Raw genomic sequence first — 26402 nt, forward strand, 5'->3', positions numbered from 1 at the left:
ATTGCCGCGAGGACCGGAAGAGGAAGGAGAGGTGTTGAGCCGGGAGCGGAGAGGCGGGCGTACGCAGCCTCCCTCGGCTTAGCTCACTATGGGGCATCCAGAGCGTCCTGGTCGCCATGAAAACAGGCCACACCCCCGCGATCGCACACCGTGGTTCGCAAGTGCGCAGGCGCGCGCGGCCTTCCGCGCATGAGCAGTGCTGCTCAGAGCCCGCCAGCCACGGTCTCGGGCGCCAGCTACGCCGCTGCCGCTGTCACTATGGCCCATTACAAAGTGAGGGGGGCGCGGCGTGGCTGGGGGCGTGCGGGCGGTAGCCAGCCGCTGGTCGGCTCCGGGTGGGAATGGGGGTGCGCGCGCAGGTTTTGGGGGCCTGCGGTAGCGAGGCGGAGGCGGGGTTGCCGGACTCCCAGCGCCTTCTTCCTGCTCTGGCCCCTGGGCTTCGGCTACTGACCCGCCGTGTCTCCTCAGGCCGCCGACTCGAAGCGGGAGCAGTTCCGGAGGTACTTGGAGAAGTCGGGGGTGCTGGACACGCTGACCAAGGGTGAGCATGGGCTAGGAGAGGGTTCCTCGTGTCCACGTCGTGCTCCTTGGCGCTGCGTCCCTGTCGGGCCAAGGCGTGGGAAAGGAGGGAGAACAGGTGGGACCTGTCTGGGGTCCAGCAAGGTGGGCCTCGGGGTCCAGTAGGGACTGGCGCACGTCTGGCTGCTGGCTGTCGGACGCCGCTCGAGTGGGATAGCCTTGCTCACGCTACCACCCTCCGGGCGGGGAGTGAAACTCCTGCAGCTGTTGCAAAGTCCCTCCAACTTCCGTTGCTTTGCCTCGAGTGGCCGCAGCCAGTATGTTTGATAAAGACCTTGAGATCCTAACTCCTCCCTCCTTACAGTTTTTGCGGACCCCAAATTACGTAAAGAAGCATTTTCCTTCGAAAAAAGGGCAAGTGGGAAGATTAACCAGATTTCAAAGCTGTCTATGAAATAACTAAATGAACTCAGTCCCCAAAGTAGGCGATTCATAGTAAATTTGGCTGTGGTTTTTCAACCCCGGTTTCGTAGGCTATACCAATTCCTACTTTGTGCAGATTTCATAAGTAGGATTACAGTTTAAAGAGCTTGAGGACACATAAAAATGGTTATATTGTTTTCACTTTTTAAAATAGAAGCTATTACACTGTATCTGTTTCTGGGGGGGGGGGGGGTTCAAGACCTAAGATGAGTAAGGAGCTTGAAACTGGAGAGTTCCAAGAGGTGGTTGGGGGTACTACTTATTTCATTAGCTCAGCAATAATGTGAATGCCTGCTATGCATCATTCAACTCATTGGCTAGAACTTGCAAGGGTGTAGAACAGAAGAGCTGTCAGGGATAATGACGTGGGTCCACACGAGAGGTGTCTGGGAAAGAAAGAATTTGGTAACTGCTCTTTGGCCAGAAGCAAAGGTTAGGAGACAATTCTGGGAGAATAACAACTTTGGGTCTTAGCAGAAAGCAGGGCTTTTAATTCCCATGCATGGGCTGGTAATTTTGAATTGCTGCCTACGTTAGATTCAGGTACCAGTTTCCCTATCTCGTTGCAATTACACTTCAGCAAACACACAGGAGTATCTATGAAAGTGCTATGCTCTGTCCTCTCTTGAAGTGTCACAAATGCTTGAAATTTCTTTGACCCCCCCCCTTTAAAAAATTCTGTGGGTTCATTTCTTTCATTTAACCATTTTATTCAAGTCTCTGTTCTAGACACTGGGGATACAGCAGTGGAAAAAAATGTCCCTGCTCTAAATGAGCTTTATATTCTAGTTGAGGGAGACCTAATAAATAAATACATAGTGCCAGCCAGTGTCAAGTGTTATGAATAAGAAACATAGCAAAGGAGGGGCGCTTGGCTGGCTCAGTTGGTTGAGTATCCGACTCTTGATTATGGCTCAGGTTGTGATCCCAGGGTTGTGGGATCGAGCCCTGTGTTGGGCTCTATGCTGAGTGTGAAGCCTGCTTGATTCCCACCCCCCCACCCCCCGGTTCCTGCCTGTATTCTCTCTCTAAACAAAACACCAAACCAACCAACCAACCAACCAACCAACCAACCAGCAAAGGGGATAAAGAGCTATGGATGTGCCATTTCATAAGAGGTGGTGGTTACTTCTCTCTCAAGAAGTAACATTTGAGTAGAGACCTGAATGAAATGTGATGTTAAGAGTTCCAGGAAGTTCAAGGAGGCCGGAGTGGCTAGACAGAGTAAAAGAATGTTAAAAGGTAGAGAAGTGACCTTGGCAGGAGGTAACTGAAGATGTACAGCCTTGTGCCATACATGGATCTTCCTTCATGAGACTGGAAACCACTGAAGGCTTCTTTTCCCTTGCTCACATCCACTGGCATCTAACTCCTCAACCACTGCAGATTTCCAGTCTCCTAAATAATGCCAGACAACATAGTACCTACTGATGTGACGTATTTAAAATCTGATGTTTTTCAGCTTCAAACATATGTACTTTACACATATTTAATTTAGAATTTTTATCCGGCTTATTTCCAAGAGGATCTGAAATTGCTTCTAACATTAAAACACTATATGGCTAAAGATAAAGATAAGTCATTTGGAAAAAGAGGCATTTGAGTTATTTTGAGTACCATTTCAACCTCTAAAAATCCCGGCTGCTAAGGCAAAAAAGGGAAACGCGGGGTATGGCATGCTTCTTGTCTGATTAAAAGGAAGTATATTTCATCTATAGAAAAGCACAGGAAACTTGCTATTTACATTATGTTCTGTAATTATCAACCTTGTAGTACCACTGACCAATTTAGAAGCTGAAAGAAACGGGGTGGGGAACAAGAGGTAGAAAAGGTAAGAGTATTCATGTCTTAAAAGTTAGTTGGCAGAGATCGGTGGAAATCAGTGGAAGAAAAAAACAAGTTTGAGTATGTTATTTAAAGAAAAACACTGAGAAACGGGAACCCTCTCGCACTGTTGGTGGGAATGCAAACTGGTAGAGCCACTCTGGAAAACAGTGTGGAGGTTCCTCAAAAAATTAAAAATAGACCTACCCTATGACCCAGCAATAGCACTGCTAGGAATTTACCCAAGGGATACAGGAGTACTGATGCATAGGGGCACTTGTACCCCAATGTTTATAGCAGCACTCTCAACAATAGCCAAATTATGGAAAGAGCCTAAATGTCCATCAACTGATGAATGGATAAAAAAAATTGTGGTTTATATACACAATGGAGTACTACATGGCAATGAGAAAGAACGAAATATGGCCCTTTGTAAAGCAACACGGATGGAACTGGAGAGTGTGATGCTAAGTGAAATAAGCCATACAGAGAAAGACAGATACCATATGGTTTCACTCTTATGTGGATCCTGAGAAACTTAACAGAAACCCATGGCGGGGGGGGGAAGGGGAAAAAAAAAAAAAAAGGTTAGAGTGGGAGAGAGCCAAAGCATAAGAGACTCTTAAAAACCAAGAACAAACTGAGGGTTGATGGGGGGTGGGAGGGAGGGGAGGGTGGGTGATGGGTATTGAGGAGGGCACCTTTTGGGATGAGCACTGGGTGTTGTATGGAAACCAATTTGGCAATAAACTTCATATATTGAAAAAAAAGAAAAAGTAAAGAAAAACACTGAAAGGAGGGGGGAGGAGAGGGTGGTGGTGATGTAGACATACCGACTTCTCAAAAAATAGTGTTGTAAGTACACTTAGAAGAGTAACTATCAGAACTCAGTGCTGATTGTTAAGTCATTGCCATTTGATTTTTTCTGTCTATATTTTGATGAGTTATTAGAGCTAAAAAACTAAAAAGGAAGAGTGTTGTCTTACAACAGTTTCTTAACTTGGGGTCTAAAGATGCACATTTTTTTGTGTGTAGTTACATTTTTTTGGCTTTTGTCACTTTTCAGAGGGTTCTTTGCACAAAAAAACTTAACCACTGGTTTAGAGAGATTTATATCTGAGTAGTAAATCCTAGGAGGAATTTATTCAGTAGAAGATGAACAAGTCAGTGCTGATGTAAGCTTTTGGATATGAACTGAAGTATGTATTTTAATGTTGATTTAAGCATGTTGATTACTGGTGAAGTTTTTCGTTGGTGGTTATTTAGCATGTTGTGTATGAAACTCTATCCTTGAAGCATATTTTCAATTCAAAGCTTCTTCCAGTAATTATCATAGCCCTGTTGATGCTCTCCAAAAATTTTCTCAAATTTATCTTTGTTTTCACCCCTCCATCAACTCTAGTGCAGGTTACTATCTTTTTCAGCTGAATTACCACATCTGCCTCTTAAACTGCTCCTCCTGCCTTTATCCTTGTCCCACCCTGGATCTTCCACACAGCAGTCAAGAGTGATCCTGTCACTCTCCTGCTTAAAACTGTTTAATTATATGCCTGTTGTTCTTAGGATCAAAGTCCAACTGAACTTGCAGGATCTTCCCTGGTCGGCCTCCTGACCACCTTGCCAGCTTCCTTTCCTGCCACATTGTTCACAGCTCCATCTAGCCATACTTGAATTTTCAGTTCCTCAATATGTGTTCTCTTGCCCTCCCCACCCCCTCACCTTCCCATTTTATCTGAAACCCTCATAGCCCAGGTCTCAGGTCTTACTTCCCCTTGTTAGGACGCCTTCCTTGGTGCCCTAGGCTGAGTTAGGTGTTTTTCCAATGTGCTCCCATAATCCATCATCCTGTATTGACACTTGATGCTTCTTCTTCTTCTTCTTTTTTTTTTTTTTTTTTTTTTTTTTTGTTGTTGTTTGGTTTAGTCCTTTGCTTATCTTCTGCACTAGAGTATAAATTTGTTGAGAACAGGGAGGTTATCTGCTGTGTGTGCCATGGCATGGCAGTCCTATCAATGTGCTTAGCGTATAATAGGCACTTAATACTGGGCTGTGGAATATAATTTCAGTCATTCAAATTTAAGACTTTAATTATTGCTTTTTCTGCTTTTTGATTTGCAGTATTGGTAGCCTTATATGAAGAACCAGAGAAACCTAATAGTGCTTTGGAGTATCCTTTTCATCTTTCAAGTCAGAAAAAGGACTTATTTTTGGAACTCTTATTTTTTCACATAGATACTATTTAAAATATTTTTGATGATTGAAAAAGTTACTTTCTGTTAAGTTTTGCGATGATGATCTCTGGGTAAATGCTGGTGGTAAGACGCGGTGACTGTGATCAGAGACATTGATACTACTCTGAGCTATTTCATTAGTTTCATTCAGCTCAAGTAAATTCTTAACTTTGATATTAGTTTTTTAAAGCATCACTTAGGAGCTGCTACCCCAGAAAATCCAGAAATAGAGCTGCTTCGCCTAGAATTGGCAGAAATGAAAGAGAAATATGAAGCTATTGTAGAAGAAAATAAAAAACTGAAAACAAAGGTAAATGTTTTAAAAGAATTCATGTTAAAAATAATTTCACCTTTAATGATTATAAGATCAGAACCTCACTAAAATGGATAGTAGGGGAGGGAGGAGGAGAAATAATCTCAACTGCAAGGCTGAACTGACGCCCTATGGAGAAAACCACAGATTGTAAATAGGATAAGCAAAGTGTAGTCAAGAAGAGGTTCTTGGGAACCTGCATCAAGAAAAACTTGAGAACATTGGTTAATGCTGCTTATGAGTAAATGGAAATTTTGGGGAATCATAAGCAGTTGATGTAAGTAGATCAGTGTAGGGTCACTGCTTTGCGAAAGGCACCTCTTACAGTTGTGTAGTGTGCAATGTGCACAGTTGTATTGTGGTGGCCCTGTAATGTGTTAATTTGTTTGCACTGAATTTTGTCTATTGCTCAAGTTTTTTCTTTGTTTAAATTCCTGTGAGAATCTTCATAAGCTTCAAATTAGTCATCTCTGAGCCTCTGAGGTTTTACCACATTCTGAATCACATAACTTTTTTACATTAGGCAGTTCTCATAATGTGATTTATCTTCTCAACAACCTTGCGAAATAAGTGAGATAGGGACACAGACCATTTTGTAGGTGAGGGAACTAAAGCACAGCGAAGTCTCTCTTCTCGCATCTGACAGCTAATTCGAATAATCTCAATCTCAGCCTAGTGTTCTTGCAGAGAACCAGTTTAGCATAATAGAAAATGCAGTACCTTAAATTATTCAAGATTCCACAACACAAATACCAGTTAACTTGTTGGTTAAGTTAGACCTTTTAAGTCAGACATGAGCTGCTTTTCATTGACTAGCTAGATTAATATATGTTACATTATTCTTTTTTTTTGCTTTTTGAGAGAAAGCTCAGTAAAACTTTGGTAAAGAGGAAGAAAGTACCTTTTCAGAAGCCACAACATCCTTGGGAAGATACAGATAGGTTGTTGCCTATCAAGTATTTGAGCAGTGCGGTATGAACTGGAATTCAGTTTTGGGTTCCCAGTAATTTTAAAGGTTTATACGAAAAAGACTTTTCCTCAGACCTGATTGCATTAAATCTTAAAGTGTATTAATTTTAAGTGGCTTAAAGAGAGTAGAATATTCTTATAAAGTTACTGATTCAATAATTAAGTTGAATATAATAGTTAACTTGTTTTGTTATTATGAAGTTTTTTTACCCAATTTAGAATAAGATTCACCTAAACTCCTCTGTCTTTGCCCTATAGCTTGCTCAGTATGAACCACCTCAGGAGGAGAAGCGTGCTGAATAGGAATCTTCTCAATTGAAAAGACACTGACAAAATGGTTTTGTATGACTTGAATAGTTTGTATAGTATATAATCTTTTCTGAACAGATGCTATAGAACTCTTTTAATATGTTGAATTCACCTACCACACTTTAACTGTTATAAACACATATACTTAGAATCACCAATAAAAACTCAATATAACTTTCTTTGGGTCTTAAAAGCAGGAGAATCCAAAGTGAATCCCGAAAAAAAAAATCTAAACACAGCCATCTAATTCATTACCTTAAAAGACATTCTGTTTATTAGTCTGACTAGGAATGATGGTACTGGTGGTATTTTAGCCAAGGAAGTTCAGCATGGAGCTGTTCCTTGGTTTAGTTCAGGATATGAGCACAGGTACCTTCATTCTTTAAAATGAAGCCGACACTGTTGTTTATATCCTCTGTAGGCAGCTGGAAAGATCTGTGTGACAGAAGATGCTTTTGCACGGGTTCCCATGAATCTTCTGCTCTTGTTTATATAACGTGGAACAAATAACTCTTCTTTGCCACCACTCTGCCTTAGATAACCGTGTGTGTGCCAGTGTGAACTCTGACACCACGTGTCCTTCTATGCAATCATGCCCTACCTGATAACGTTGCCTTGCTTTCTCTGTGCTTCAGTGGGTCCTAGCTGCACATTGGCCTGTGTTGTTTTTCGATTTGCCATACTAGCAGTTATCCTGACTGTAATTTATAATAACTTAAAGCAGGATCACACTGTTCCCCTGCCTTACTTGTTGCTTAGCTGAGCACAGAACAGAGGCAATCTAAAATTCTGGGTTCATGCACAAGCTGGGATAAGAAGGGGAATGAGCCATATATCGTGGAAAATTATAGTTTGCGGGTATAATTATACAGTGCTTTTTCCCCCTCAAAGTATTTTTCTAGCCTTGAATTCATTTTATCTTCATTATCCCTGTGAAGTAGGTAGGGCAAGTATGAGGGGAGGTTGGGTGCTGAATTTTTAGGCCAAAGACTGATATTAATACAAATTATTTACTAACTGTAGAACCTTGGGCACATCAGTCAACTGCTCTGAGATTCACTTTCCTCATATGTTAAATGAGAATAGTATCTGTGCTGCCTACCTCACAGGGTTGTTGTGAGGGTCAAATGGAATGTATGTGAAGATCTGTAAATGGTAAAGCACTATATTCTTGTTTGTTAGTCTTTTTCCTTTCTTTTAGAAGACCTACAATCAGGTGTTTCATTTTATTGGTCACTTATTTTCCTTATTGCTGACTGACATTATTAAGAATCCTGTTTCATATATTCTAACCCTATTGTTAGAGAACCCGTCTTTACGCTTTGGTCAAAACACACGTAGAAAACAAAGCGAACCGATGACAGCTGATTTAACTAGCAAAAGCGTCAGCACTTGCTGGAAACTGTGACCAGGCTAATTGTAAGGGCATTTTAATCAGTCATGTTGGCAAGAATGTGGCAATGGTCTGTCTCTTTTAGTCACAAGTTCGTTTTTGGAGGGGGGCCAGACACTACTGGAAGAACATTCACTGGAATTGGTTTATCTTTTACCAATTTGAGGGCCTCCTACATGCTCAGCAGTGGGCTGAGTGCTGGGTATTATAAAGATAAATGACTTGAAATTAGTTATAAGACATATACATAAGCAATTACAATGTGGGATAGGAAGTGCTGAGAATCATAAGAATAATAAAACATGGCCCCATGGGAATTTTGGAAGAGAGGGAGACTTGGCTTCTTTAAGCAACTGGTATGACAGCCCCTTTGTGGAATACAGACAAGCAGATTTTTTTTTTTCCCTGGCAGCCAACCCTCATTTGCTTTTTTCCCATGGGACTAGTATTAATATTTATGTAACTCAGGTTACTGTCTCTTGTACTATCCTTTTGGACAGAATGGCAACCTGTGGGTTGGTTAACTGCACTTTTACGGAGGGCGGGGCGGGGGGGGGGAGCTGACCTGCTTCAACTGCTGTACCAGTCAGTGCTATTTAAGAACTCAGAGTCAGCCTGGCCTCTGGAGATCTTCTTCATCATTTCTATCAAGGATCTGGATGAAGAGACTATACAAGAAGTTGCTCAGTGGAGTAGAAAAAGGATCTCATCCATTCAGTTCCTGCTGTACTTTAGCTGCCTTGTCCATACAATGTAGATTTCATATCTTGCCTACCTCACAGGGTTGTTGTAAGGTTCAAATTAAATATAATGGATGAAAAGCGCCTTGTAAATTGTAAAAGACTACACATGGGTCGCATGGTGTAATGCCAAATCTGTAAATGCCACAAAGTTGGCTGGTTAGTGGACTATATTGAAACAAACTTGAAAAGAACAACTTGGAGTACCCAAAATTCTGGGCCTGCACCAACAAGCTGAAGTGTCAAGTCTTATGTTTAGGTTAAAAAAAAAAAAAAAAAGCAGTAATACAAGTCTAGGCACTAGGATTGCTGACAAAATACTAGTTCTAGTGATTATCAGTATGAGCCACATATACTCTGGATATATATATTAAAAAAATCCATTCTGTAAAGCATAATAGAAGTATTGTCCAGATGCTAAACAGTCATCCTGATGGCTGTATCGGTCATTTTGCATTGTGGGTGCCAGACATTTGGTAGATGTTGACAAACTCACATGCATGTAAAAGACAGTGAGCGATCAATAGAGAGAGGGCATTTGAAAATATAAGGTTGTGCTGCCCAGTATGGGAGCCGCTAGCCACATCTGGCAATTAAAGTTAAAAAAAAAAATTCAGTTCCTCACAGTAGCAACATTTCGAATGCTCAGGCCACACTGGCTTCTACATCGTTGCAGAACATTTCTATCCTCACAGAAAGTTCTATCGGACATCACCATAGAAGCGATGGTCGAAAGAACAGAGTACGTTTTATGTGGGACAGAGAAGATTTAGTGGATAATGAAGACTGCAATCTAATATTTGAAGGGCTGTCATGAAAAAGATGAAGACTACTCCTGTGATCCATTTTAAGCTCCAAGGAGTGTGATTTTTGGTCTGAATAGGAGACTTGCAAACAAAATCCTACCTCAGTGGAAGCGGCTGCCTTTTGAGATAGTGAGCTCTCCTCCCTTGGAACTATTGAGGTGCATGTTGCATTATCAACAGCCACAGGTGTCATAGGGTGGATTCTCTTTAGGCGAGAGATTGGACTAGATGACTTCTAAGGATGTGTCTGTCCTACCTTCCACTTACAGATTCAGACGTAGCCAAGTCCCAGACTTACAAGAACATGCTTTCCTTTCACAATCTAGAAGTTCGTTTCTTTGGAAGTTCAGTGCCACCACCACCACCTCCATTTTAAGAGGATCTTGGTTCGTCAAATTTCCAATTCTAACTCCTGACAAGGATGAAAATTCCTCTAGCTATCTCAAACGTATTTGGTGAAAGCATTGGCTTTAATTTGCTTTCATTATTCATTCCTTTGGTTTGTGAACTGAAGGTCATAGAAGATGCAATGTTCTATTGGGGGCGGGGGGTAAATTACATGAAAAGTAGACTGACTAGGTGGGAAGGAGGGAAAATTGAGTCCTATTGAGTTTAAAGTGGTGGTGGTATCCACTGTCCGTTTTGCTGAAGGAGGATAAGCAGTTCTAGCTTGGCTGCATTTGCTCTCCTCTCAGGGTCCCGCTACCTGCTAGAAGGAACTGCATCACACCCTTGACTCTGCCTTTGGTTGAGGCTTTACCCTCACTCAGAGTGGCTCCTCCTCCCTACCTACCAGATCCATCCATCTAGACCTGCTGAGACACCACCTCCTTACAGACTTTCTCACCCTCCCAACTCCCGAACATTGTTATCTTCACCTTTGACCTTTCCATTTCATACCTCGTACCGAAGCTACTTACGCAGAGATCCGATCTCTATCAATCTTCGAGCAACTTGAGGGCGGGCAGGGTCCGAGTCGGTTTCAGTTTTGTGTCCCTTGTCCCCCCAGGGCATCGCGGGCATCAATAAATACTGGTCGGGCGAGTACCATTGTAGGAGCACAACTAGTTCTTCCCCCAAATGCCCAGAGAGCATCTCTCGTTGCGATGGCCTCCAGAGCTCCTAAGAAGGCAGGGGAGCGGCGAGGAGCACCGCGCGTGGCTGGGCAGGACCGGGGTGCTCGCTAGGGCGGAGGGCAGAGGGCTCGGCCGGCCGGGCCACCCTCCTCGTGACTCCTCCTCCCCCCTCCACGGCTCCAAGTCAGGTGATTCCGGGCACGTGACGGGCACCACCTACCCTGCTGCTCCCGAGTGGCAGCTCGGGCGGCCAATGAGGGGCTGGGTCTCGGCGCGGAGCCTATGAGAGCCGGGTTCCAGGGGGCGGGCCGCGCGGCGGTGGCGGCTGCCGGGGGCGGCGGCGGCGGCGGAGTGGGGAGGCGGCGGCCTGGCTTGGCCTGGCCTGGCCTGTCAGGGCGCGGGCGGCGGCGGCTCCAGCACCATGTCCCTGCAGTACGGGGCGGAGGAGACGCCCCTGGCCGGCAGTTACGGCGCGGCGGATTCGTTCCCGAAGGACTTCGGCTACGGCGTGGAGGAGGAGGAAGAGGAGGCGGCAGCCGCGGCCGGTGGGGTTGGGGCGGGGGCCGGCGGAGGCTGTGGCCCGGGGGGCGCTGACAGCTCCAAGCCGAGGATTCTGCTCATGGGACTCCGGCGCAGCGGCAAGTCCTCCATCCAGAAGGTGAGTGGGGCCGCGCCGGGTCCCCCAGGCCCTCTCTCCCCCTCCCGGGGGCTCGGGTGGCCGCCGGGCGGGGGTGGGGGGCCCCGAGGAGGGCGGCGGCCGGGCTGGCCGGTGGGGCTACCCCACCGCGCGTTTTCTTGTCTTCTGGGGAGCGGGGCCAGAGGCACGGCCCGCGGAGGACCCCGACCTGGGAGTCCACGCCCAAGTCAGCTGAGGCCGAGCGGGTCCCCGAAAGCGAGACTGGCTGGAGGGAGGCAGGTGCCGGTGCCACCACCCGGGACCTCCGCCCCCTGGGACCCAGCCCCTGAGTGCTTTTCCGAAACTGGGACGTACACTCCGGTCCCAACTTGGAGAACTTGTCCGACTCCCTCCCCTACCCGGTTTTTGTGTATTCCTCTCACTTCAGGTGGCCTGAGTTTGCAGGGCTTCCCAGGTGAGCCCCAGGGAGCAGCGTCTGGAAGAGCTGTGACTAAGTCACTGGCCATTTTAATGCTTGCTCTTCTTACTACTACGAAGGAGAATTTAACTTTCCTGGGGCTCGGGGGCTGTTATTCCTCCAATTTTAGTACTGGTGGCCAGGCGAGTGTAGTTACTCGTGAAGTCCTCCCGTATGTGTGCCGATACAAAAATCTTCTGAGACCTCGAGAGTATTTGCAGACCTAGGTCAGCCCATTTGCTTTCACTCCGGGTCTGCCAGGAACAGATGGAGGGCTAGACCCTTCTTAGTAAGGGGGAAATTGAGGCAAGATTGACCACCTCCCCTAGCCACCCCCCCCCCCCCCCCCCCCCACACACACACAACACACAAGTGAGCTGGTATTAAAACGCCAGATACCCGGTCTGTTGCCCTTTCCAGTCTGTTGCAAAGGTCTGTCCACAATAAATCTGTGATATTTTGTAAACGTGATGGCTTTAAAAAGTAGCCTTCTTCCGAAATTACTGGATTACTGTGTTGTGTTTACTTCCCAATTTACTGGATTGCTGGGTTTTATTTATCATCTCACTTATTGTAGCAAAATTTGAGTACGTTTATGGTAGGGCTTTAGCAAACTGCATTTCATTCTTCTCAGTTGTTACTCATTGACTAGACCTTGGGAGTAACCACCTATTTTCCTTTTCTAGAAAGTGACAGGGACAAATTAGCTTTATGTTAGAATTGTATGGATTGTGATTATCCTGATTCTCAATCATTACCTTTACTATTTCTTGTTTCATGGGAGCTGTTTTTCCTTGTCACCTCCCCTCCCCCCATGTATCACTATTTCCCCCCATATATCACTTTCTACTTGGTATAATTACTGTCTGTTTTATTTCTTCCACAAGACTGCAAACTCAGTGAAGACAGAGTCTACTCAGTTACATTTCTAATGATTTCCCAGAGCCTGATATAGGCATCCCAGTAAGTTTTCAATGAACAAAAATCTTAAACTTTAGCTGTAAGTGTTTGTAATCTTAAAGCAGATTTTGGCAGAATTAATAAGTTTAACAGAAAACAAAACTAACACGAGAGACATTGCTACAACTAGGATTGAATATGGCGCAGAGAAAATAGCAGAAAAGTTTAGCTCCAAAATAGGCCTGATGGAAAGTAATTTGGTGTCTTCTCATCTCTCAGAAGCCAAAGGGTAGTGAGTACTGATGGATACACCATTCACTTTTTTATCTCTTTAAACATTTTTGCTGTAGGATCACGTTTTTTATATGTGAATTCAGAGTGGAACTTTGACCTTGAAATACAAAGTTGAATAGTTATAAAATTATTTTCTTTCTTTTAACAGGTGGTGTTTCATAAAATGTCACCCAACGAGACCCTCTTTTTGGAAAGTACCAACAAGATCTATAAAGATGACATTTCCAATAGCTCCTTTGTGAATTTCCAGATCTGGGATTTTCCTGGGCAAATGGACTTTTTTGACCCAACTTTTGACTACGAGATGATCTTCAGGGGAACCGGAGCGTTGATATATGTCATTGATGCACAGGTAGTTAGGAATAATGATGTTTACTTCTTTTTTCTGCTGTCAAAAGATGTAGAAACAAAGGAAAGTTGTTTATCTTCTTTTATCATGTGCTTCTTGCTGCTTATTTCTTTGCCTGTAGAAGTCTTTGCGGTACGAGAGATGCAGCCACAGAGGTGTGTTGGGAGCAGGCATGCCATTGTGCGAGTGCAGAATAAGAGGTGATTAGGAGATAGTGGCTTATTTATTATCTTTGAGTTCCAGTTAATGAGCAGGTTTCCACTTTTATTTGTTCGTAGTGGATATTGCTGTCCTTCATTAACTATTATAATAGTGATGTCACTCGCTGGAAAAATCTCCTCTTTGCCCTTAATATAAGGAGGACGAGGAGAACTGAGTATATATTAAAGTGACTGGTTTCCTTGGCTGTCCAAATTGGGTTTAGCTCAACAAGCATTTATTGAGGGCCTAGCACATGAAAGGCACTGAGAAGGATGGGACATGTCCCTGTCCTTAAGAAGCTTACTTTATATAAGCTTAAACATCAGTCGGGAATGCTTTCTGAGTGACAGGCTTTGTAATGGATGCTTCCACATACCTGGTCCAATTTAATTTATTCTTCACGATACCGTGAGGTAGGTATGGTAAGGCCAATTTTTATGAAGAAAACTCAGATCACAAGTTTAAGCAACCTGCTTAAAGTCACACATCTAATAAATGGCAGAGCTGGGATTACTTTTAAAAAATTCTCTTGGGAAGACATGTCCATTTCCTTATATTACCAACATTTAAAAATTGCAAGCTTTAACTTGGTAATTACATTTTTTTATCTGGAGAGATTAAAGATTTAGAGAGATTAAAGTATGTTAGTGTATTTGAATGTTTTGAGTATTTGTGAATAATTAGGATAATATATTTTCTATGGTTGGGGAAAGAGGTGGTTTGAGGCTTTCTTAACTCGTTACTGACTTTTACAAGATTTCTTTTTAAAAAAATATTTTGTTCTGACTTACAGGATGACTACATGGAGGCTTTAACAAGACTTCACATTACTGTTTCTAAAGCCTACAAAGTTAACCCAGACATGAATTTTGAGGTTTTTATTCACAAAGTTGATGGTCTGTCTGATGATCACAAAATAGAAACACAGAGGGACATTCATCAAAGGGCCAATGATGACCTTGCAGATGCTGGGCTAGAAAAACTCCACCTTAGGTAACAACATGTGTGTTTGATATGAGAGCCCTGAAAAATGTGTAAATGTATTCCCATCTCTGTCATTACAAACACGTAGCTTTCTGTTACTGGTATATCCTTCCCAAAGCTGTAATGTTCTTGATCTCTTCTATGTCGAATTCAGTTTTGGGAGCCTGATGTTATTGAGAAGTTACTTTCCTGGTTTTTTGCATTTTCCTGGAGATTGAAGTCATGTTAAGTGTTTTCGTTGGTGCTTGTAGAAATTCATCTCAAGAGACTGGGATCAGCCTGTTTCCTCATGGCATAAATCTGCTTTGGGACTTCCCTCTCTTGGTTTCATCTTTTTTTTTTTTTTTCTTTTCTTTCTTTTTGCCTTCATTCAAAGACTCTCTGTCACATTTGTTGTAGAACTCTGCTAGCTTGATTCTTAACAGTATATATATATATATATATATATATATATATATACACACATACATATATATATATATATATTTTTTTTTTTTTTTCAGTAGGAAGGGTCTTTTAAAGAGGATATGGTTTCAAATCTGGACTCTAATGTATCTTTTGTATGTTTTTAAAACCAGTTTATGCTTTTATGAATCTCTAAAGCTTGGGTTAGGTGAGTTTAGTCTATAAATCTGTTTAGGGCTCCTGTTAAGTTTAAAGAACTGATTCATAGTTAAATATAATTAAAAACTATTACTTAAAAAAACACCTACTAGATAGGATTGATGGTTTATGTGCTTGTCTTCTGAAAGTATATGAGGAATATTCTATATTTTGTAATTTTTTGGTGGTATAGGTAGATACGAGTGATAAAAAGTACCCAAGAAAATGTTCTCTTGATGATGTAAAAGCTTAAAGAGGAAGCGGGGAGACACACGTGTAGCTATTTCCTTATCCCTGGTCTGTTACAGTGACTTCCTTATAGGCTCAAGCCAGTCCCCATCCCTATCCCTAATATTCCCTAGGGTCTCAGGCTCCAAGGTCTTTCAGTTATTTTTCTAGGAGGTCCTGTAGAAAAAAACCTCATTGGTCTATAGTTTGCCTGGATTAAAATTTTAAAATATTTATTAGTAAGTCACACTGAAAAAATTATTCAATATTTGTAAGAGAAAATGAAAATGCATCCCTATTAAATTCCTCACTCTTACTTGTTGGGAATCTACTATTAACAGTGGATTTTAGGCCGTGATTGTCCTGTGTTCCCTAGTGCCCATGGGAATTCTAATCTTTACACTACTTCTGTGTCCCTTTCTGGGGCAGCCCACCCCAGTGGTACATGCCATCCCTTTCTCTAGTTCCTTATAGGGCCTTAGGCCTTGTTAACCTCTAGAATTCTGCATCTAGCTTTTGTTAATTACTAGTATACCTGTGGATTAGGCTTCATTTGATTTCCAGTTACTAGAAACTCAGCTTACTAAATGCCCTGTGTGTCTCAGGTTCTCCATGTCCCCATCTACCTCCAGGTGTCACAGACCTTGCAGGATCTTCTCATATTGCTAACCTTCTTGCCTACAGGAAACAATAAAATGCTCTTTTGTCCTTAGTGCCTTTAGGGGCTCATCTTGGTCTCTCTCTTTCATTGCTCTAACATCTAAAGGCAAGCCCCATCTTGCGTAGGGTTAGGGTCCTAGGTCAGCTCCTTGAAAGTATTTTTAAATTACCCGTAAAGTGTGAAATCCACAGTTCTGTGTTTCTGACTTTAATATAAGCTTGTAAATAAATAGAACAACTGTGTAATGAAAAGTATACTTCCTGACCTAAAAAGCAGGTGAAATTGTATTGTTTAAAATGTTAAAAAGTGTCTCTTTCTCACATGTGTTTTGTTAAATCTATAGATATTACTTCTCCGCTGTATGTCCTTTTAGGCTACCAGATTCCTGTTCCATTCTCAATAGGGCCCTAGCTCCTATCTTTCTAAATATGTTATTTATATAAATTCTAAGCATCAATTGTGTTCATTTGTGTATTGAACAAATATTTATGAGCACTGTTCAGGGCATTGGGGTTATAGCTATGAGCAAGACTGTCAAATCTCTGTCCTCATGAAGCCCGCATCCTGATGAATAAGACAGCTCAAAAGTACTTACAAATAAGTGTATAGTGTAATTTTAGGTACTTAACAGTGCTATGAAGAAAATTAAATTAGGTGAAAGGGGTGCTGTTTTAGGTGGGGGGGGGTCAGGAAAGAGCTTTCTGAGGAGATGACATTTTAGTAGAGACATGAATTACATTCTTATTTAATAAATGTCACCCTTCTCTGTCATCTCTTTTGGTTTTTATCTTGGTTTTTGCCCGTTATTAGCTTAAGAAATCAAGCTGTTTGGATCAGGTTGCAAAGAATTAGGTGAATATTCAGGTTTCTGCATCTGGAAATGCTTTTCTGGGTACTAGGGAATTGCCCTCTGTGTAAATGCAGTAACGGGATGGATGGTTACAAGCCAAGTGGGGAAGCTGCATTTGTGTAAAAAGGCTTTGTCTCAACTTCCTGAAATGAAATGATAAGAAACTTAAAATTTTATATTTTATGATAATTGTCACTTTATTTTCCAAAATAATCAAACTGTGTTGTGTTTTTCAGCTTTTATTTGACTAGTATCTATGACCATTCAATATTTGAAGCCTTTAGTAAGGTGGTGCAGAAACTCATCCCACAACTGCCGACTTTGGAAAACCTATTAAATATCTTTATATCAGTAAGTGAGCTAATTCACTACAGTCTCTGATTCCATTTTCTTGAATATATTTGTGTTATCAACGTCTCCAAAAACTGGCTTGAATTAGTCTGAATCAGGCCGAAAGACTAATGACACACTTAACATGTAAAATAAATCATAAGAACATTAAAAAAATGGCTTGAGTTATTTTCTGAGCACTTTAGTGCTCACCCTTTTGGTCTTAAATGGATAATGAAAAATTTCTTCATGATTTCTTAATTAATAAAAAATCTTCATGAAAAAAATCATAATATCTGTTTCCTGCGTGAGGAGTAGTAACTGGAAAAGACTGGGTTTTGGGAATTTGACGCCTGCTTAATCTCTGCTTTATTGGAGGTCACATTGAAAAATTGATCTTTTCCTTTCCTTGCTAACTGTAATCTTAGTATCATATTTCACCTTTCTTATTTTGAGGATTCAGCTTAATAAAACAGGATATTCCTTCAATAAATTTAACATTCAACCTTTATATTTCCCAGACATTACTTTGAAGGACTCAGCATGTAGTGATCCCCAGTTCTTTTGGGCTTTGGGGTATGTTAGATGTTGACATAATATTAATTCTTTTATGTTTTGCTAATTGCCACGGAAAGCCTTTCTGGTAGCAAGGTCATTCAAATCAGAGATTGATTATTGTAACAAGAAAGGATTATTGAAAATGTAGGATGGCTTGATTTTTGGAGGGTTTTTTTTTTTAATTTTTTTGGTGGCATCTTAGCAAATGATCCATTTAAGTAAAGGAGGAAGAAGAAACAGATTTAGTGCAATCAAGTTAGTAAATCAGAGCAGAGAAATAATTCCACTTTTATTCCTTGGATAATAGAAGTGTCTCTGAACCAAATACCTTTTGATTTTTTGGTATGGGGTTGTACATTTAAAAATGTCCTTGTGTGTTATTCAGGATATTAGGTAAATTACAAATTTTGATTCTTAAAACTGACACTTGCCCAATTTTGTTTTTCCAAGAATTCAGGTATTGAAAAAGCTTTTCTCTTCGATGTTGTCAGCAAAATCTACATTGCAACAGACAGTTCACCTGTGGATATGCAATCTTATGAACTTTGCTGTGACATGATTGATGTTGTAATTGATGTATCTTGTATATATGGGTAAGTTACGTACATATTTTTGCAAGATCTCAGACAGATGGAAAACTACCTGTTCAGTTTGTCAGAGGGATTAATTTCTGAGGCTTCTAGCAGGTACTGTGTGGAGTGGAATTGTTCTGACCATAGTTCTTCAACTTGGAACGTGATTTCTCTGTAGATGGACTGCTATATCTTACTCCTTCAGAGAGGATGGATAAGAGCAGTTGAAAAGGTGTGCTAATGCCAGACTTCATTATCACTGAAAGTTTCTGCCATTATTTGGGGGCTTTGCACTGTGTCTTCTCCCTTAGGGACTTAGCTAGATCAAAAAAGTAGATTTATTTATTAAAAACATTTGGAATAACAGAGTAAGTCCTGGTTCCTAATTTAACTTCAGGCTTTGTGGGAATGAGGGATCCTTAATCTTTCATAGAGCTCAGAAACAGGAAATCAGAATTTTGGATGTCAGAACTCGCAAATAGAAAAATTTGACCCACACATCTACGTTTCCAAAATAAATGTCTAAAAAAGTGTGTGACTTTATAGAATAGTCCAGAGGATGAGTGAAAACTCTGGAGAATTACTGTTATTTCAAAAGCCAACAGCCTCTGTTGCTTATAAGAGCCCTGATCCCCCTCACGTATTAACATCAGGACTCTCAAGGCACTTTCTGACGCTCTGACATTACCTTTGTTTTCTGGTACCTGTGTCCTTTATCTGTTCCTCTCTCCACCTGATCTGAACTCTTTTTTCATTGCTCTGTTCCTGCCCTTCACCTTGGTCTCTCAGCCTGATTTGTCCGCGTCTTTCTCCAGCTGCCTCTGAGGAGGAGAATGCATTTCTCTTACCTGTTCTTTACCTGTCTTCTATTTCTATTTTCCACTGTTGTGCTTACAGGCTCTCCTTTGTTCTTTTTTTTCCCCATAGTAAAAATGTGATTTTTGTTTATTATATTATTCAGGAAAGTTTCTTGTTCCCATTCCTAATTTTAAAAATGGACAAATAGAACATTTGCTTTTTCTTTAAAATAAAATTTAATAACCCCTTTTTTTATGATTTGAAAATCAAATTTAGTTGCAGAAAATTTTTTTTTTTCAGTGTAAAGTACATTGTAAAATACATTATACATCATAAGGCATGTTATAAAAGAGAAAATCTCCATTACCGTTCTTCATACAATCCATGCACGCACTTTGGTGTGTTTTATTATTATATTTGCTTCCTACTTGACTCTTGATTTACATCTTTTGAAGGATAACTACGTATAATTCTGACAATTCTAGTAAAATAAAATAGGTTTCAGACCTGAAGGCTCGCTTCGTAAGCGAGGATTAGGATTCCATGGTGTGTTTGACAGACTCTCTTCATTTTAGTTTTTATGCTTCCTCCTTTTTCCCCGATGGCAGCCCTCTTATGTTGGGGCCTTTTTTGTTTGCATGCGGTCAGTGCAGATGAGTTATGACCGAGGAAGACTTGAAACCTGTTGAACTCCGTGTATCCTCGGTAAACAAGGTGATGGTGTGAACACATGGAATACTGCATCCTAGTCTGGGAACCGTATTTCTTAAATGAGAACCTCTGTTCCGGCATATTTAAGCCAGTAATTTTTCTCCAAAGACACTTGGGAAACTGGGTAGAAAGACTCGTCATTGTGCAAATTAAATGTGACAGAACACCTCGCTGGGAAACCTGTAATGAGTATTTTCTTTTAAAACAGGTTAAAGGAAGATGGAAGTGGAAGTGCTTATGACAAAGAATCTATGGCAATTATCAAGCTGAATAATACAACTGTCCTTTATTTAAAGGAAGTGACTAAATTTTTGGCACTGGTCTGCATTCTTAGGGAAGAAAGTTTTGAACGAAAAGGTAATGGCATTTTAAAAGGTTGTTTTTATTGGAATTTCTTTGTCCTCATTTGTTAGGCTCTTGAAATAAGGGAAAATAATATTGCAGTGTTAGAGGATTATCAGCTCAAACTACTCTTGTCCCTTCCTTTCCATGTATAGTCCAGACTTTATCCTTCTTTCGATCTTTGATGTTGAATCAAGTGTTTAGTTCCAGCCTTTCTTATTTGGGGTCGTTTTAATACATGTCCAAGTGCTTGTTGTTTGGCTTCCACCCGAGTCTGTGCACCGAGGTTTCTTTGGCAGGTTCCCAGGTCCCTTCCTGCTACGCACAGTGGCCTTTCTTCATTTTGTAGCCTCTTCAGCCTTCGGAAGCATATGGCCCTGCCAGTCCCTCCTTTCTGGAAGTTTTCCTCTCTGTGTGCTTCCCTAACGCTTAGCTCTCCAGGTTATTTTATGTATTTGTTTCTCTGACCACCTCTCAAGTTTCTTCCGGCCATTTTTCTCAGCCTGAGCATTCTTCAGAGCCAAGTCTTTCTGCTCGCTCCTTCACTTACTCCCCTGGCCAGCGCATCCAAGCCGTGGCTTCAGTTAATTTTCTCTATGTAGCTGATTGAAATATTCACATCTCCAGCTCTGACTTGGGCCCATATTCCAGTTCCACGTTTGGAGCTGTCAGTAAGACATTTTCACTTCATTTGACTATTATTGTACGTGGTGTCAAAACTGATGAATACTTTCACTTCTGTTTCATGACCCTCTTGGCTACCTACTTTTGTTACTAGTTATGACGGTTTCTGGTGTCCAAGCTCAGATATCTTGTAGTCAGGTAACTGTGTGGTGGCATTGCTGATGGGGCCCTTGCACATCATTTCACAGAAGGTATTCTGTGTTCTCTTTTTTCTATTCTTTTCCTGTACTGTTGACATTGAATTTTCACCCAATCTTACTATTTGTTTCTTGGGTTTCCTTTCTGTTTCTACTGTCAGTGACTCCAATCCAGGCCTGTGGTGCTTGCAGTAAAGTCCTGTTTGAGGTTATGCACTTGGCATGTGTTTTCAGAGCTTTGGTATGTGTTGTCTTTTATTCCAAAGGCAGACTAGCTTTCAGAAAACGACTTTCATCATGTTGTTTGAGTTCTCATGGATCTATAATAGCTCTCTGCTGTTCACTGTAACAAGTCCCTGCTCCTTCTGCATTTTTAGTAGTAATTTAATATTGAATGAATGAATATCATTTCACTAATGTTCCTAACCACATCAGAGACACAACATTTTGGGGTAAAACAAAAACGTGTGTATTCATGAGCTTCAGAACTAAAACATGGTAGAGACATACTTGTCTTTTATGTATTTCTCGCTTGAAGTCTCCTTGGCACTATGTTGAATGTAGTATTTAGTTTTCCTATGTATGGTTTATTCTTTACTTTGTATCTTCCTTAACATAGAGCTTCGTATTGTGTATCTTTGTGTAAATGATGTAAAAACGTAAATGGTCTTCGGCAGCTTGCTTGTTCTTTTCACTCAAGATCTTTTTTGAGATTTATTTGTATCAATAACATGTATGTTCAGTTCATTCATTTTCTCTCCACACCATACTATATGGATTGAATATACCACAATTTATTTTTTTTTGCTGGACGTTTAGATTATTTTTAAAATCACATACAGTTTTGCAACAAATACGCAGGTGTGACAAATGAACACATTTGCCTTTGCACGTGTGGAGAATTTCTCTTAGGATGTATTTAGTAGTGGAGTTTACAGAGATGTATTCATACAACCTCAGCTTTATTAAACATTGCCTTCCGAAGTAGCTTTACTGGTTTCACCCCTGGCAGTACTGTGTGGGAGTTCTTGTCACTTCATGTCCTTGATAATGCCTGTCAATCTGGTAGGTGTGAAATGGTATCTTATTTGGTTCTAATTTTTACTTTAATTACTAGTTAGGGCAGACATTTTCTTCATGGCAGGTAGCTTTTATGCCAGTTCTTATAAGTTCTTCGTTTTTCTCCATTCTAATCTTAAAAAACAAAACCAAACAAAAAACAGCCAAACTTGGAAAAAAGGGGGTGCCTGACTGGCTCAGTCAGAAGAGCGTGTGACTCTTGATCTTGGGGTCATGAGTTGGAGCCCACATTGGGTGTAGAGATTACTTAAAGAAAACTTCAAAAAAAAAAGTTAAAAAACAACCACTTTTTGGTTATGGAAACTTTCAAATATATACAGAAGTAGAATAACACAGTGAATGTCCATGTGCCCATCTTCCTGCTTCCTGCTTTTCTGTTTATCCTACCAGCCAAATCATTATTATTTTTTACTCTTTTGTTGTGGAAACTGTCAAAAAAGTAGTGAAGATAACATAATGAACCCCTTTTATTTATCCCCCAGATTGGATGATTATCAAAATCATAGCCAATTGTACTTCATTTCTGTACTTCTTTCCTACTGGATAATTTTGGAACAAACCTCTGGCTTGATCAAATAATTTTGTCTATACAGATTTCAGCAGGTATCTCTAAGAGACAGTGTCCTTTTAAGAACATAACAGTAACATTAATAGACATTAAAAAAAAATGAACGGTGGTTTCATAATATCACCAAATCTCTGGCTAGTGTTCAAGTCTCCCTGATTGTCAGTTTTTTACCATTTTCACAGAAGTCCATTTTAATGTAATTGAACTTATCAAAACTTTTATAGTTTTTGTTTTTGTTTTTTTTTTTTTCTGAGTCTGAAAGACCTTCCAGATTTGGCTGTAATCTCCTTATTCATACTTGATTCCAGCTGCTTCCCAGTGAGGATTCTCTGTCCCTGTCTGCAGTCATGCCAGTGTCTTCCACCTGTGCTGTCTTCTCACTGCCAGCTCCCTGCTGGTTTTTTGGTGATATTGCCCCTCTTTCCTGCTTAATTAAGTCTTGCCTGTACCCCCAAAGTTCTGCCTCCTCTCTGAGGCTTTTTCATTGGCTGCTTTTGCCCTGCACTGGGCTCTCCCTCCTTTAGACTTCTTTGACATTTATAGTCATTTTGACACCATATCGTGTGTGTGTGTTTTAAGCAGTTTGTTTATTTTGAGAGAGGGTTGGGGAGGTACTGAGAGAGAAGTAGTAAACGTACCGAGAGAGGGAATCCCAAGCAGGCTCTGTGTGGTCAGCGCAAAGCCCGCTGCGGGGCTTGAACCCACAAACCATGAGATCGTGACCTGAGACGAGATCAAGAGTTGGACCCTCAACCAGCTGAGTCACCCAGGCGCCCCTGACACCATGTTGTTTTGACTGGTTTCTTGTGTGGTTGTCTGTATGTCACAGTGTCCTCAAGGGCATTGATGCTTCTTCTGACCTCTGTTCTTCTCACTGGCTCCTGTTCTCAGCTCAAGGTCACCTCATGGTCCACAATGGCTCCTGGAACTCTGTATTCCACACAATAAGGAGGAACAGGGCTGGGGAAAGAATGCATCCTTTTCCTTCTAAGGAGATTTCACAGAGGTCCCACATGCTTCCACTTATCTCAGTGGCCAGAATTGGTCATGTGGCTGTACATAACTACAGGGAAGGCTGGGAAATGTAATGTTTTAGCTGAGCACCACTGTGCTCATCCAAAATTGGGTTTCTTTTACTAAGGAAGAATGGGTTTTCGGTAGGTAACTAGCCCTTTCTGTCACAAAACAGAACTGTTTGACCAAAATCTTGTTTGGAAACCATTCAGGAAACAGATGCAGAAGGCGCTGCCTTGCTGAGGAGCAGGTGGAGGCTGCCTGACGGGCCTCTCTGGTGCCTCCCAGACCCCAGGCCTCTCCCGAGCAGTGTGCCAGGTTGCCTCGCCGAGCCGTCCCCTTCAGCCCTTCGTTGGCTACCCGAAAGACTTGTAAAAGGCAAAGCCTGATAATTTGAAAAATGTGTTACTTTCACTTTAGATTTTATTGTAAGCTTTCTTAGCACATTTACCTTCCTGGTTGTTTTATTTATTGACCTGCTTTATTCCCAGGCCCCAGAGGTAACGGGTGTTAACAGTTTGGGCACATGCTTTAGCATAGAAAATTCCTCATAAAATTCCTATGTGTTTTTTTTTTTTAAATACATACCAATTATTTTCTTTTGTCGCTAAATATTTCCTAATGGATAATTTCACCATTGACGTTCAGGGGGCCTGATCTTCTTTTTCTCTCTTGCAGGTTTAATAGACTACAACTTCCACTGTTTCCGAAAAGCTATTCATGAGGTTTTTGAGGTGGGTGTGACTTCTCACAGGAGCTGTGGTCACCAGACCAGTGCCCCCAGCCTGAAAGCATTGGCACACAATGGCACGCCGCGAAATGCCATCTAGCCTGAATTCCAGCTGTCGGGGCTCTGTGCCAGCTTACTCTTCACTCCAGGGTCAGATGCCACGTGCTACAGGACATGGGAGTTGCCGCTTGTGGGAATCCTGGTGCCTGTCCCACTAGAGACGAGGGGTCGAGTTTCTCATTTGGATGAAAACCCCTTCAACCAGTGGTGTGCAGCTGAAGCTACTATTTCTTTTTTTTTTAAATGGCAAGAAAGAATTCTAAAGACCCCAGAACTCAAGTGTGTCATTCTCCTCTTTGGGGTCCTGTGTTAAGTAGTTGGGATATTTTGGACCTGGAGATAACACCACTTACCCATCCTTACCGGAGAATGTTGCTGTCAATTACCAGTTGGAAATAATAGAAAGAACTGAATTTTTATATGCTTCACTTAGGTTTTCATTTGAGTAGTCTCTAAAAATCCTGCCTTGCTTAAGTTCTAACACTGCCTCTCAGATTTCAAGTTTGGACGTTGCACACCTAAGACCTTTTAAATGCATTTGCTTGCTAACTCAGAAGACACATGGTCTGACCGCAGCAAAGGACATTCCTGTACTTGTTACCGAAGAAATGAGAAGGTTTTATGCTGCATCAGGTCTAGAGCAAGGCTCCACAGTGGCTGCTGCATGAGTTCTCTGGGGAGTGTTGAGGAAGAAACTTTAAGACAGAAGACAGATCTGCACCTGTGTTTTGGGTACCAGATACCTGGGTTCTTTCTCCTCCATTAGATAAGTGATCATGGTCGGTGTAACAATGGGAATTGAACAAATTTGTTTTCCCCACAAGCTCCTCCTCCCAGAGGAGAAATTTCATCATGTCGTTGAAATACTTAGCTCCCTTTTCTTTAAACTTGGTACCAGCCGCTACACACCTTTTGTTCTAAGCTGTTGAGATTCTTTAAGAATTGCTGTTTTGTTAACCATGAATGACCCTAAGGCACTGGTGGGCCGTCCACTGGGAGTCGGAGAGAGCACATGGCGCCACAACATGTGTCATTAAACATACTTTGTCTCCAGTATTCTGACACCAAGTGTCAACTGTGGTACTTTCTTCACTTAGGATATTAATTCGTAATTGTTTCTTTTTGTTGATGGTTGATACCCTGTCCGTTGATTTAAAGTTACACATTATTTTTACTCGACATGCCCAGTAGTCCTGTATCCAAAGCCACTGGACCACTTGAGTACATAAGTGCCACTGTTTAATGAAATATGTATATTCAGGTCTGTAAACCTAACAGTGTGACTTGAAGTGCTTCCTGCAGATGATTCTGACTGTTGAGTATTTACATGGACCATGGCGATATCCAAAAGAAAACGCTTTTATATTTATAGATTATTTCACTGAAGTATATAAAATGGGTATCAATAAATGTATTTACTCCAAAACCTGTTTTTTATTTTGCCTCAGCCACGAAGACGGTGGGGTGATGGAGCATTGGGTTGTCTCATTTTACCCATTTCTTTTGCTGCCACGTATGGTTGACATGCCATATGTTTTAGGATTTCAAGCTCTGTCCTGATGCAGGAATTTCATACCTGTGTCCAGACCTCTCTCCTGGCCCCTTTCTGCTTAGGGCGGGGAAGTCTAGGCCTCCGTGAACGTGGTTTTTTGGTTGTGTTTCATACCAACAGATTTCTCTCATGGTGGGGAGTATTCAGGGTTGGCACGACTGATGTGTTATATCTAAAGCCAGGAAGGGGTGAGGAGATGAATTAAGTACAACGCCGTATACAAAATTTGTGCCAATTCCAGTTTGTTCATTTCTTCTAGTGACTGGGATACTCTTCTTTTTCTTTTCTTTTCTTTTTTTTTTTTTTTTTTTTTTTTTTTTAATTTTAGAGATGGGGGGGTTGGGGGGAAAGCAGGAGATGGGGGAGTAGAGAGAGCATCCCAAGCAGGCTCCACACTCAGTGTGGAGCCTGATATGGGACTTGATCCCACAACCCTGGG

At 41.5% G+C, this 26402-nt stretch overlaps 2 protein-coding genes and 1 long non-coding RNA gene across 4 annotated transcripts in view; 2 read left to right on the forward strand and 1 right to left on the reverse strand.

Annotated features, from left to right (window-relative positions):
* LOC109255465 (uncharacterized) overlaps window positions 1-10852 on the reverse strand; it is a 29581-nt gene extending 18729 nt beyond the window's left edge. Inside the window, exon 1 of the long non-coding RNA XR_002075249.2 lies at window positions 10508-10852. This is a non-coding gene — a long non-coding RNA (uncharacterized LOC109255465). The remainder of the gene's footprint in view (window positions 1-10507) is intronic.
* Window positions 150-7824, forward strand: MYCBP (MYC binding protein). Of its 2 annotated transcripts, XM_019430194.2 has the most exons (5): window positions 150-273; window positions 469-541; window positions 4945-4993; window positions 5238-5367; window positions 6598-7824. In XM_019430194.2, exons 1-5 carry the CDS (start codon window positions 190-192, stop codon window positions 6640-6642), a joined length of 381 nt encoding a protein of 126 aa, XP_019285739.1. In that variant the 5' UTR covers window positions 150-189; the 3' UTR covers window positions 6643-7824. The 2 variants fall into 2 exon arrangements, with proteins under 2 accessions (XP_019285739.1, XP_053753245.1); XM_053897270.1 differs by lacking the exons at window positions 150-273; window positions 4945-4993 and having other exon boundaries at window positions 305-541.
* Window positions 10853-10975: 123 nt separating the features above from the next.
* On the forward strand, window positions 10976-25837 carry RRAGC (Ras related GTP binding C). The gene is made up of 7 exons (XM_019430182.2): window positions 10976-11321; window positions 13100-13303; window positions 14295-14494; window positions 17064-17178; window positions 18166-18308; window positions 20005-20153; window positions 24300-25837. The coding sequence occupies exons 1-7, from the start codon at window positions 11085-11087 to the stop codon at window positions 24449-24451; spliced, it is 1200 nt and encodes a 399-aa protein (XP_019285727.1). The 5' UTR covers window positions 10976-11084; the 3' UTR covers window positions 24452-25837.
* The last annotated feature ends 565 nt before the right edge of the window (window positions 25838-26402 follow it).

The sequence above is a fragment of the Panthera pardus genome, unplaced genomic scaffold, assembly GCF_024362965.1.
Source record: "Panthera pardus isolate Hobbes unplaced genomic scaffold, ASM2436296v1 HiC_scaffold_11, whole genome shotgun sequence".
Classification (NCBI taxonomy): domain Eukaryota; kingdom Metazoa; phylum Chordata; class Mammalia; order Carnivora; family Felidae; genus Panthera; species Panthera pardus.